The sequence below is a fragment of the Rhinolophus ferrumequinum genome, chromosome 26 (assembly GCF_004115265.2).
Source record: "Rhinolophus ferrumequinum isolate MPI-CBG mRhiFer1 chromosome 26, mRhiFer1_v1.p, whole genome shotgun sequence".
NCBI classification, from domain to species: Eukaryota; Metazoa; Chordata; class Mammalia; order Chiroptera; family Rhinolophidae; genus Rhinolophus; species Rhinolophus ferrumequinum.
The window spans coordinates 12,788,725-12,802,076 of NC_046309.1; the positions used below are offsets into that span (position 1 = coordinate 12,788,725).

The following is a 13,352-nucleotide window of genomic DNA, read 5'->3' on the forward strand; positions in this document are numbered from 1 at the left end:
TCTTTCTATAGTAAACAAAGAACAGTTAAATGTGATATTTATTAAAAAAGAAAAAGAAATTTCTAAAAACCAAACTGTACCACGTCCATCACCTCACTCACATTTGCAGGATGCTGGATACTGCCTGAGCCAGCAGTGTTGGTCTCCGCTGGCAAGAAACAACCTGTCATGTGATACCAGGAACTGTGGCCAGAGTTGAAAGAATATGTTTTGCAATGTTTAGAAACTCCATCAAATTTCATGGTTCATACCGAACTTGGCCCTTTTGAAGTTCAAGTTCACTTAATTTTGGAAAAACACGTTTCACATTTAAGAACAAGAAATGGTAGAGTAAGGGCTAGATTTTTAAACTTTCTTGGCCTTAACTGCTGGTACAGGACACTGTCTCCATGAATTAGACATATAAGAATTACATTTCCCTGAAAATACAACTGGTTTAGAATTTACGGGGAAAAGTCTATACATATAGGCATTTGGATCAATTGAATTCATGTAATTTTTAAAAGGTACTCCAAACTCTGAACTGCTAGCCAGATGAAAGTATTCTTGAGTTAAGAAACCAACAGACTCTACTGAACCTTTCTTTGCCTATTTATAAATCCTGACAGCAAATATCGGTTGAAGTTAAGTACCAGTTATAATTCTTTATATTTCAGAGGTAAATCACATGTTCTCAGATCTTAATATGCTTTACTGAAAAAAAAAAAAAAGAATTTGTATTCAATCAACAACATGAAATATAAGTACTACTAACAAAATGTGAAAAAAAAGAGAAACACAAGTAGACGCAAGAAAACTACAGACCATGAGTAACTTTTTTAGCAACTTTTTTAGCCATTGTTGATCATTAAGTAATAAACCAGGTTCAGGAAAGGCCTCAACATGGTATTTTTAAATTCTTCTTTTTCCCCTTCCATCCTCAGCTCAAGAGTAGAAAAGGCAGTGAGGACTATGCCACCCTCCTCTGTAAGACTCTGATACCATCTTCCTCATAATAGTTAAAACTAGGTACCTACTATGTGCAAGGTGCTGTGCATTTTACATGTTTTATTATCTCATTTAAATTTAACAATGTTTCTAAGAGAATGGAATAATTTTCGTTTCCCTTTAAGTGAAGAAATATACTTGGTAAAAGACCAAGTTAGGATTCAAAGGCAAGTAGTGAGCCCCAAAGAACATACCTTCAACCCCTTTGCCATACTCCTCCCTAACTGGGAGCTACTTACCAAGTGACATGATCTCTATAATAAACTTTCTTATTGAGTTCATCCTGCCTTCCAGCATTTTCAAGACTGCCTCCAGGAACCTTCAGTGTACCCACTCAAATTTGGACTAAAGTGGCCAGAACTCTTTCCCTTCAGAATTTTCGAGATAGATTGAATTAAAGGAACAATCAACAATGCCCTCCCAACACACACAAAATAAAACAAACTGAAACCAAAACCACACACAAGATCTTACGCGGCGATTTCATTGTATTTAATTGGTTCATAGTTGTACATTAAAATTAATTTTTTTTCTCTACTTCCTCTCCCCCAAATAGCCTTATCTTTTCTATACCTTGGGGCATATAAATGACACACACTAACCATCAGCATAATAGACTGTGTGACCTTGTATGAACTTGTAAAAGCCCTTTTTGAAGAAGTTGAACCTGTTAAGTATTCTCGACTTTCCTGACTTCTACCAGGGCTTGTAGAGGAAAAATGTTATAGCAAACTCATAAGCTTCTTTGCATAATTACATTAAATTAAACAGGATTCTGCACCTTGCTGAATATTGTAGTGATCAGAGAATATTGATTCAGGCTGCATACCAGGAAAAATAAGACATTTGCAATTCATGCCTGATTTTAAAATTCAAGTATTATCTGTTACCGATAGGCACGGAGGACTGTTCAACTAATAAATCTTCAGCCCAAAACAATAGCCTAAAGAATGAGCATACATAATCTGCCTTATTTAAAGATAACACCCAACATATTGAATAAATTAAAAAATTATTAGGTTATAAAATAAAATCAAATCCTTCACTTGGGTGTGTTTGGGGGGATGGGTGTGTCCTGATGTCTCAATCAGTTTGACTGTCCAATCTGATTAGTTGCTTAAAATGACCATAAAATAATTAAACAAGTTAGACTGAAAAAGAGTTGAGTTGGACTGAGAAGGGAAGGCTTTGCCCAACACACTCCATTCATGAGACAGGCCAAAAAGTCCCTTAGACATTCTCCATTCCGAAGAGGATGACAGTACCTGTTCTGAGCATTAATCTCGACCTGGTCAGTCACCTGCCCCAAGGATTCTTCCTCTTGCTTCTGCCGCAGCCTTTCCTGTCGGGCTCGGCGGCGCCGTTCCCGGGCAGCCTCTTCCTCGTCGTCATCATTCCTCTGGTAGGCGATTCTGCAACGTCACAAAAACCACCTCTTTGAGCATGCCAAGTGCCAACCCTCTTCACCAGCTTCTCATCAGGATCAGCCCTGAGTCCTTTTCTGACTCGACTGCTTCCTGAACCTAAGAGTTCTAAAAGGACGGTCTTAATCCGAGACACAATCTGACTAGTTTTCAAACGTTTAAGTGTCTGAAAAGCACCCATCCAGTAGCTACACAGGATACTTTGCAACGATCAAATAAACTGAAAAATCCTACACAAAAGCAGACTGACTTCGGAGACCGTGTGGTAGCATATTCAGACTTCTTTGCGAAGCTGGAGACTAGCATGGAAGATTTGGAAGCAGAAATCCAAAGCATGGAACTAAAAATAATTCAAACCCTTATTAATAAGATTCAGCATGTTGGATGAATGATTTGTGTAGACAGTGGCACAAAGGTCAGACAAGCTCAAGTGAAGTCACCAAACCAGGACTTAGGCATTCGCCAGCCCAAACGGCTAATTCAAATTGAGAGCAGGGTGTCCTCTTTGCGTGGGTTTTATTTTTTCCTTTCAGTTCCTTTTCACTGGGGAGAGAAGGTGTTATTGACAACTGATAGGCTTCCAAGTCAGTGCAGCTCCCTCTGCAGCCCCCTCTTTGGTTCTAAAACACGAGTTAGTGTCCCCACCACATGCTGGGCATTTCATAGTAGCCCCCAGGGGTACATTTAGATAGAAACCTAAGGCTTAAGGCAGGTAGAAGAGACACAGGGGGCTTCCCATGCATATTATGTTATTTAGTTTCATAGTTTCAGCCGAAGCAAATGACTGTTTGCTTATACAATCAATGTCATTATATGATATATTCCCCTTAATACTTATTCCCAAATAAAGGGGCAATGACCTGAATGGTGAACTTGGCTACTTTGGAAGGGTAATGTATGTTGCGATGCAGAGTACCCAGAAGGCGTGGGTAGTTCTGCTGAGCAGGGACAGGTTGGCCTGACGGGTCTACGGGTTGGGACGGAGCTCACTGGGCAGCTGGCTGCTTTTCACATTAGAGAGGTAAAGTGCTTTTATGTTACTTATATACCTACAAATAGAAATCCAGATATGTAAACATTTCATACTTATAATGCTTTTTTTGAGTCTCTTCTTTTTTTGTTTTGTTTTTTTAGTTTCAGGTGTACAAAACAAAATAATGATCAGACATTTACACCCCTCACAAAGTGATAACCCCAACAAATTCACTACCTATCTGACACCGTACACAGCTCTTACAATACCATTGACTAAAATCTCTATGCTGTACTTTACATCTGTGACTACGTTTTCTTGTTGTTATAGTTGACATTCAACATTATTTTATATTAATTTTAGGAGTACAGCTCAGTGGTTAGGAAATACTTATCATTCTTATATAACAACAAATCTGAAATAATTTACAAATGACAGAAAATAAAACAGCAGAACCATATAATTTATACCATATATTTATACGACAATACGAACCTAATATTTCTAATAGAGGTTTGCTCCTGTTAGATTTACAAACCAGGCATTTTTATACTTAGATCAGTACTTCATTTGTTTCTAGTTTTAACTTCAAGAATAAAATGCTATGAGTGTTTTTTCACCTAGGTATCTTATAAAAATCAAGATGAACAACTTTTAAGGTTGGTTGGTTTGTTCTTTGCTTCTTCAGAAAACCCGACTTCTTACTTACTAAAATCTGCTAGTGTACAATACTCAAATGCCACTAATTAAATGTCACTGACTGGCTTATTTTCACAAATACGATGAGAGGGTCAGTGTGGTGGTATAGTTGAAAGATGACCAGGTTAGTACTCAGAAAACCTGGTTTCTAGCTTGTAGCCCCTTGATTAATCTGAGTTAAATTTCTACAGTGTAATATTTTGTGGTTCTTAGGAGAAGTACAGTTGAGGAGCTTTCTTGTGAAGAAAGATGAGTTCAATTTTAGACTTGCTGCACTTGAGGTGACGGCACGACATGATCCGAATGTTCCCTTCTGATTCAATCCCATTGTAGTTTGCAGTCAAAAGACATTCCCAGCGGTTTGGCTTCCACTCTTCAGATTCTTGGCCTAATATTTCTTTGGGTTATTTCTCAGTAGACAGCTTTAACCACAGCAGGGTCCTTAATGATTGCTTCCCAAGCTAATCAAACACCAAGTCTTAATACGTTGTTCTACATCGCTGGATCAGCAACGAGGTCTTGGCTACTGCTGGGGCCTTCCTTTTCCAAGACAAGCAAGAGACATAAAAGCTCCATATCGACATCCTCTGCTACAAACAAAATTCCCCTCCTCCTAAAGGAAATCTCATTTTTAGCCCTCGATTTCCCACCATTCTTGAACCATTTGACATGTTACTGTCTTTCTCCCACCTACCAATATGCTTCGTGGCAGGATGTGGCTGCCTTTTAGCCAGACACAAACTCAATTTGCCACTGAGCCCATGTCACACTCCACCTTTCTCCTTCTTAGATTTCTCACTGGAGGAGTGACCTGAACAAGTCTCTTCTTCACAGTCTCTTCTAACTCTTTGCACTTGGTATAGCTTAAAATTTATAGTTGATCAATCTTGGCTGGTAGCCCCTTGCCAAAGATACACAGTTACCAGAACTAGATTTCTAAGGATCCTTTATTACTACTAATAAATAAACATATTAAAATTGTTTTCAAAGGTAAGAACAAAAAAGAGCTCAAATGGCTTCATGGTATTTTGAATCATAACATGCCCAGTTGTTGGCTCAACAACAGCATATCAGTTGACTTTATAAGTGAAATTGTGACCATGCCAAATTACTTGATATGTGTGGAAATTCTTCAGATGTGAGGGTCCCTTCATTAGCCCTCCGTGTGCAAAGCCTGGTAGCTTCTTAGCTTTTAGGTCTGTTCCACAGCAACCTACCCTTCACACTACTAGTACTACAGGTTTATTTATTTGGTTTCTTTCAAAATTGAGAAAACTTAATCTTTTATTTTTCTCTGATCCTAAAAGTAATATACACTCATTATTTTCTTAAAGCAGACAATACAAAATGTATAAGAAAGAAAGTAAAAATTACTTCCCCAATCATACCACTCAGATATAAACATCACCTATATTTGATGTATTCTACCAGACATTTTCCTATGCATCACAGATATTTTTATTTTTAACAAAGTGGGGTTATGTTTCACACACACACACACACCCCCACACACATTATATGTGTTATATATATTATATATTATATATAATTTTATAAACAATTTCTTCAATGTACTTTATTTATGGCTAATTTTTAACATATTAAGAAAATATGATTTTCAACAGCAACACAGTATTCTATGTATAGATGTACATTATATGGATGTACCATAATCTATTTAACCACTTTCCTACTGATGGACAGTTAAGATTTTTCCAACTTTATGTTCTTATAAACAATGCTGCAAAGGACATCATGAGAGATATACGTTTACCATTTGTTCAATTACTTACCTAGAAAAAACTTACTGAAGTTAGAATTTCTAAGTTTATGAGCATGCTTCCTTTCAAGGCTTTTGATACATACACACTGACAAATTGCCCTCCAGAAAGGTCTGTAACACCAGCAATGTATGCACATGCTAATTTCACCATAAGCAGAATTTATCCAAAAAGACAGATGAGTTCACAGCATTCTTAATACATCCAAATGCTACCACAACCACCTCTGTTTATGCTTCAGTGAAAGGCAAAAGGTTAACATTTCTAATTTTCCACACATCAGATTTCAACGTGTTTGCAATGCTGCTGACTAGTAAAAATCATACCTGACCACCCACTGGATTGTAATCAAAGCATAACAATCCATTTGTTCCTTCTGGAAACTTCAGCAGAGGCCGGCATTACCCAGTCTACTGCTGCTTACCACCACAAAGACAACTGAGGTTCCCAGATGATTCAGAGGCCGTGTGGGACTTGAAGAGCCTCTGAATCATCTGGGAAAGTCTAAACAATATTTATTAGAGCTTTACTCAAATGCATTTTATTAAAAAAACACACAGGTATCCCCAAATGATATGTAAAGCACTTCTCTATTACAGAAAATGTTCGATTGAGCAGAAGCCATGATTTCCCAGCCATGCTGGGTGCAAGCAGGTTTGCTACAGAGTGTCATGCTTCGCATTTTGGCAACTGCCTTTTTTCATCTCTTGGCATGAACACCTGGAGAAAGGTATGATCAGCTTTACTGCAGGAGGCCAGTGCTGTGGCAGCAAAGGCTCATCGAATATTTGGGAGAAAGAGATATGGTCCATTGTGTTTGTGTGTGGGAATTTGGGGATTCCTACCCAAATTCAGTGTGTGTGTGTGTGTGTGTGTGTGTGTGTGTGTGTGTGTGTAGATAAGTGTTAAACAATCTCAAAAGTCCAAAATAATTACATAATTTAATTGTGTCAGTGGTATGCACAAAGTAGAGAGAACTGGCTTTTCTTCCATTCCCAGAACCACTGCTCAATCTGGTGTTGGATTATAAGAAAAAACAGACCTCTGCAATGGGAAAACTCTCTTGGAATGCTGTGGCTTTCACACCAAAGACATTTTAAGTCTCTCTCACCAGAGTGCTACAGTCTCAGTATATTCAAGTAACAACATAATGGTGTTACATGCTGTACCTTTTAGATAGAAAGTTCAAATAAATAAAAGTGTTACAAATGTGGCAAATAAGGAAATCACCGAGAAATCAGCGTCTTTACGTCTTTACGTTAGGGTGGGCCAGGGTCTAAATGTATACATGTACTAGGGGAGAGAAAGAAGTGGAAGCTTCCATAGTAAGACACTAATAATTGTCATCTTGCCTGGTGTCCCCTTCACCCCAGCTTCCCCATCAAATATTTCTTAAGACCTGCACAATATTGGCAAAATTTCATCCACAATATACTAAGTTGTTTTATTTTGTTTTTACCCCCTGTTCTCCACGGATTGAAGAATGTTGCTCTTATTTCCTTTTATTTTGTCTTTTTTCCATTTTGCTATTTTCTGATTTGAGACAGTAGTACATGATCCTTTAAGTTTCCCATAAAAATGTTGACAATAGTATTTTATTATCAAAGCAATCTCTCTTATCAGGAAACCATGTTTAAAAATAGAGTCAGGAAAAGTAATAATCATTTTTATGAGGGGGACTGACTTTATTACATGTTAAACAGCATTAAAGATCCAGAGAGGATGAAAAAGAATGAGTATAAGTTGACTTATTTTATGATGACAATCCTAGCATTACTTTGAGTAATTAACTGGATAACCAAATAGTTAACCAAGTTTGGATTTACAATCTTGCTATAGCATTTTTTTTTTAACATATGTGGTATATATAATTATTTTGCAATTAAAAAACTATTAATACTAATATGTTTGATAACTGAGACATAACCTATTCCTGTCATCTACTGTATAGGATCCCACAGCTTATTTCACCATTCTCCTACTGAGGGACATTTGGGATTTTCCCAATTTTTCTTTACTGTATACAGTGTTATAATGCTTTCTTGTGCACACATGTGCTTCTTTAGGGTAGATATTGTGAAGTGGAATAGTATACGTTTTTTTTCATTTAAATTTAAAAGATTCTGTCAGGTTGCCCATCACAACCAAGTTACATCCTCATGCTCTGTCATTTCAAATAACCAGGTCAGATTAACATACAGTAACACAGTCCTATGCTAACTGATAGGGTCAGAAAAAAAATTCAGTCTTCTATATCGTGTATAGAGGTGGTTTCTAACATTTTAAGAATGAGGACCCTTTTAAAATATCAAGGAAAAAAATGAAGATATCATGATAATTGCTTATGCTTTTGCTATTTATTAATAAAGTGTTTTATAAAGTGCCTATATCTTCAATAATGCATAAAAAGGATTTTGTATATTATAAACAATTTCATGTATATATATTTGAAGAACAGTCTTTCATCCTTGAAAAAGTTGTTTATCAGAAAACAGGAAATATTTGGTGTGGATATGAATTTGGGAATCTCTTTCAATAACTCACCACTAGAGAATCACTGGCGTATAGAAAGATAACCAGAGCCACTGAACAAATATTGAATCATCACCTTCAGCCCCTTTTGTGTTTTTCGACAGTTCTCATGCTTGGTAAACACACACATATAGACATACGCACAGACCCACAGGCTAAGTGAGGAAAACCTCGGGGAAAATAAAAGGCATAAGGCACTAAAATGAGGCCAATTTATGAAAGACTTAAAGAGGTCCCATTCAGATCAGTTTCCAAGTCTCTTTTTTCCTTCATTATTTCTGCTGCATTCCTATATTTTTAAAAAGGATGTTGCACCTAAAATTCCAAAGGATGGAATACATAGACAGTTAACTGAATTCTAAGATGAATTCTCATCTCTCTGCATCTCACTGCACCTCCACTTTCACGTAAGGATTCATTCGAGAAAAGGTGGCGTTGGTTGAGGGAGAGATTACAGCTGTAACTGAGATACTCAATCCCAAATAGCTCCTGCCCCAGTTTTCTGCAGCTGTACACTCTCCACATAGATCAGACCCAGGAGGAAGACTGCCTGAGGTTTACAGCCGCTAAGAAGGACAACTTCTTAGTCAATTACTTTTCTTTGATTCCCATCATTCTTGGTTCTCCCAATGCCATTTTCTTAACCTGGGTCTTAATCTGGGATCCCACTTCAAGAGTTAAAACCTGTGGGTTGAAAATGTGCTTGTCAACTATTAGGAGGCAACATGACTCATACATATTTGCACTATTCCTTTTCATGGACCAAAAAACCCCAGTGATGTTCTTTCATAATATGAAATGCAAGCAGATTTTCCAAACATATCCGATCAGCTCTGGGAATTGCTCAAACATTCTTTGTAAGATCTCAGGCCATGCTGTGATCAGGAGGGAAAATCCTGAGCTACTGAAATGAGTCATACTTGCCCCGCAGATTTACTGTATGTTTGAAAGTTAAAAGAGGTTTATAGAAACATTCCAGGCTCTTAAATATGATTTTGTTTATATGTGGTGTCTGCAAAATGTTGTGGTTTCATTTAATGCACATAAGGTCTAATTCTGAATGTTTTCCCCTTGGATTCTTTAGAAGAAAGGCATTAACAATTATAATGGAGAAAAAAAATCCAGAAAATAAAAATATTTTCAGGTCAGAATATGTTTAGAAATGAATTACTAGCTAATAGTCAATTGGTCTGTTAGTAATTAATATAGGATAGAATGGAAGACAGCCCTCTTGACTTAGAATATACATATATTATATATAGATAACATACATACTATTATTACAATTTTAATACAGCTTTTTCCTTTCTTAAAATGTGTATACATTTTTGGGGGCACCCTCTGTGTGTGTGTGTGTGTATTTTCGGTTGGGAAGGAAGGCAAAAATATGCTGCATGTCGTCGTAGGATTGTTTGCTATATCAGTGGTGTGCCTTTTACTCATTGCAGGCTTGAAAAGGGATACATTATTCTGAAGAAATTTACGCACGGAAGAGAGATATGTCCTTCTTCAGCTAGTCCCCCTTCTGCCGCCCCACCTCCCCATACATACACACATCGGAGAATTACCAAAGTTTGCACACCAGCCGTACATTTTGGTCCTCAATAATAACACATTGTGTGCTTGCACGTGCTGGTGTTTTTTTATATGTTGTCCCCACAACTTACCGCCACCAGCCTACTATGTGCTTTACACAATGGTGACATCCCATAATCCCATGAGTTTCCATAACCACAGACCGTTGTGGGGAAATGTATTGCAGAGCAGAGCAGAGCAGAAAGAAACAGCAGACCTCTTTCCCTTGCCTCTATACACGACAGATAGCAGGAATCTTTATGATTACAGCGTCCTGTCAAACAAGTGGTTCAAGTCTGACTGCTCAAGTACGGCGAGAAGAGACCTGGGGAGCTCTGTGAGTTCTGGTTCTGACTCGGGGTTGTGTGGTTAACTAAGGTTTACTGGAACACAGTTCTCAGAAGGCTTCTGCGCTGGGACAGGCAGATGCCCTAGCCGAGAGACTCATTTCTGAATCAATGCAGGTCGTCACAGGAAATTTTTAAAGGATGGGTTCTAATTGTTTGGGGTCAATATTTGAAATTAAAAAGACATTTAGCATGAAATATATTGTACCTATAAAGGAGGGTATAGTACGTGACCATTTTAAAAGATAATCATGAAACAAACACCCATGTACCTGTTACTATCCAGCTTAAATATCACCAGGACCTTGGAGATTCTTAATTGATCCCATGCCTATTTCTTTTTAAACGCCTCAATCTCTAACCTAAATTTTGGGTTATTTTAATTATTCTCTTGCCTTTCTTTGTAGCTTTACCCGCAAATATGCATCCCTAAATAATTCATGTTTCAGTTTTGTCTTCTTAGAACTTTACGTAATCATGCTGTATGCATTGTATTTCTGAGATTCATCCATGTTTACATGAACAGCGGTAGTTTATAATGACAGATGAGGCAGAGGATTTTTAAGTATTTCTTGAGATTTTCATTTGGATGGGATGAGTGTCTAACTTTTATTTCAACCGGTACCATTTTATTTTTAAAAGTCTATAGGTGGTTTGTGATATTCAGCAGAAATACAACAAACAGAAGTTGGATTTACTTTCATATTGAATTGCTATAGTTCTCACCTTTATTTTTAAAAGGAACAATGCATTTGTCAAATCGATAAAATACAGATTTTGGAGGGATAATTCCATGACAGTTTCCTGAGGTAAACTGAAATCTATTTCTTTTGTCACAAACAGGACTGAATTTGTACCATTCCCGCTATCCCACCCTATTGAAACAATAAGCTTGGTCAGATACAAACAATTCACTTTTTAGTTTATAAATGTTTAGAGAGGGTAAATATGGAAAAAGAGGGATGATGATGGAGAAGACATATTTTCCCTTTCTCTTGGTTATTCAAGTTAAACATTGGTTGAAATGAATGAAAAAGAGTAAGAGAAATGTTTACGTGGCCCATAAGACAATTAAAATAAAGCATCCAAATTTTCTTCTCGTTCAACCCTTATTTAAGATTTAACCAGTATAAAATGTGGCTAATAGAGATAAACTCAATTACTATCTGAGTTTTCATAAACATTACCTTTCCTTCTTCCCCAACCTCTGATTTTGTTTGTCTAATAAGAATCTTAAATAAATACGATCGTTAACAAACTTAGCCTTTTTAAAATGCTGTCAAGCAAAAGAAAAATCTGATTTGGGGCTTTGTTCTGGCTGTGGTATCTATTAAAGGACAATCTTGCTTTAATGCACCTAGTAAACGTGGATGAGAAAACTTGGGCTTCATTAATTTTTTTTCAAGTAAAACACAGTAATACAATACAGGGCCAGGTGTCAATAACTGACAACACTGCATTTTGCCAGCTCTTTCTCTTGCATATAGGTCTGGACCTGGATATACAACCAATTTCGCAACTGTCCCACAGTGGGGTGTAGGGAAACCCTCATTCCCACTAGCCAATTTGGATGCCACTGCCTCTGACCACAGATACATAAACCAGCAGATTCTTTTCATAGTCCGAGACTTCATCGCCCAGAAACAGACATTTCCATTTCTCTCTTCCAATATAAGACTCATCTGCGATGACTCTTAGCCTGACTGTGATCTAGAAACTCCAGTCTTACCCCCAAATTTGAAATATTTTGCGCTGCAGTGGAAAGGTCCATAATTTCATGTGGTGGCGCTTCAAATTATGGTGCTTCTATCGCAGGGGTAAACATTTGAGAAAAGGAAGAAAGTCACTGGAAAAATGCAAACAAGATGTCTTTAAGTAGAGATTATGAGCCTGTGACTAATTAAAGGGAATCCCTGGACGGGGAACATGGTAGTGCAGACGTGCCAGCGGAAATGGTATCCGGCATGTGGATACCACTAACTGAAGTCTCATGTCCTGTGTCAGCTGAGGGGATTCTCAGCAGCCCCTCTTGACAGGCACTGCTTAATGCAGGGAAATTTATGGATAATGGATTTTCATAACAGGCCTTTTATGATCTTTCCCTCCCCCAAAAGTGCCTCTGGAGCTTTCCTGCTTCCACTCTCATTCTTCTTAATTGGAAAAAGATTTGCTATTCATTTCCTCTTTCCCAGTATTCTGTCTTGGCTTCGTTTCTTTCTGTTAGGGTGGCATAGCCTCCTATCTTTCCCTGCCCTTTTTCACCTTTCTTCTTTTCTTTAGAAACAGAAAGCTCAAATGTTGTGATAGATTTGACACTGGAGCTTTGTTCCTAGCACCTCTGTGAAAGGAGTGACTGGCGTTCTAGTAAGAAAGCGTATTTTGGGGTGATTACTAGCTCCCTGGCTGCAGAGGTATTGCACACTTACCTAACTGAAGTCCAGCTGGCTCATCGTTCCCTTCCATGTGCTAGAATTGCAGAGTTTTGTTTATAAGGCGTAGCAAATAGAAAGACAAACCTTGAGTGGAGACAGGAAATGAAAAATGAAGGGCCAAATCCTGGCTGTTTGGCTGCTTGGAAAGAACATTAATTCTAGCAGAGGACCTGGGAACCAACCACTGCTCATGGGTCCAATCTCCCTACTCTTGGGAAAGGAAGACAAGGAGCCTGCTCTGTGCTCGGTGGGTCATCTTCCTAAGTCAACGGAACCGTAAGACAGGGCCTGCTCCACATGAGGGAAGAGAGCAGACACCTCCTTGTGGTGATTTGGTAGAAAGCCAGCCTGACAAACCAAACTAAAGAACATCTTCTCTCCTGCTTCAAGAAAGACTCCCTCTGAGTTAACAGGAGAGCCCTATAAAACGTGAACTTTTTAACAGATAGAGTAATATGAAATAACCAAGCACGTACATTTGTGTGTGTTAATTGAATGAGAATCCCCCAACAGCTTAAGAATCCGACAGTCAGGGCTCTGAGAGGGCAACGTAGGCAGGAAGACACATTTTGGGACACACTTAAACTGACTGAGGGTACCTG

The 13,352-nt window shown here is 38.0% G+C and overlaps 1 protein-coding gene across 7 annotated transcripts in view; it reads right to left on the bottom strand.

The window, feature by feature from the left end:
- CALD1 (caldesmon 1) overlaps positions 1-13,352 on the bottom strand; it is a 198,219-nt gene that overhangs the window by 34,085 nt on the left and 150,782 nt on the right. For all 7 annotated transcript variants that reach the window (XM_033098734.1, XM_033098733.1, XM_033098738.1 and 4 more), the window contains one exon: positions 2,253-2,399. In XM_033098734.1, the coding sequence (XP_032954625.1) occupies positions 2,253-2,399 (147 nt within the window). The remainder of the gene's footprint in view (positions 1-2,252; positions 2,400-13,352) is intronic.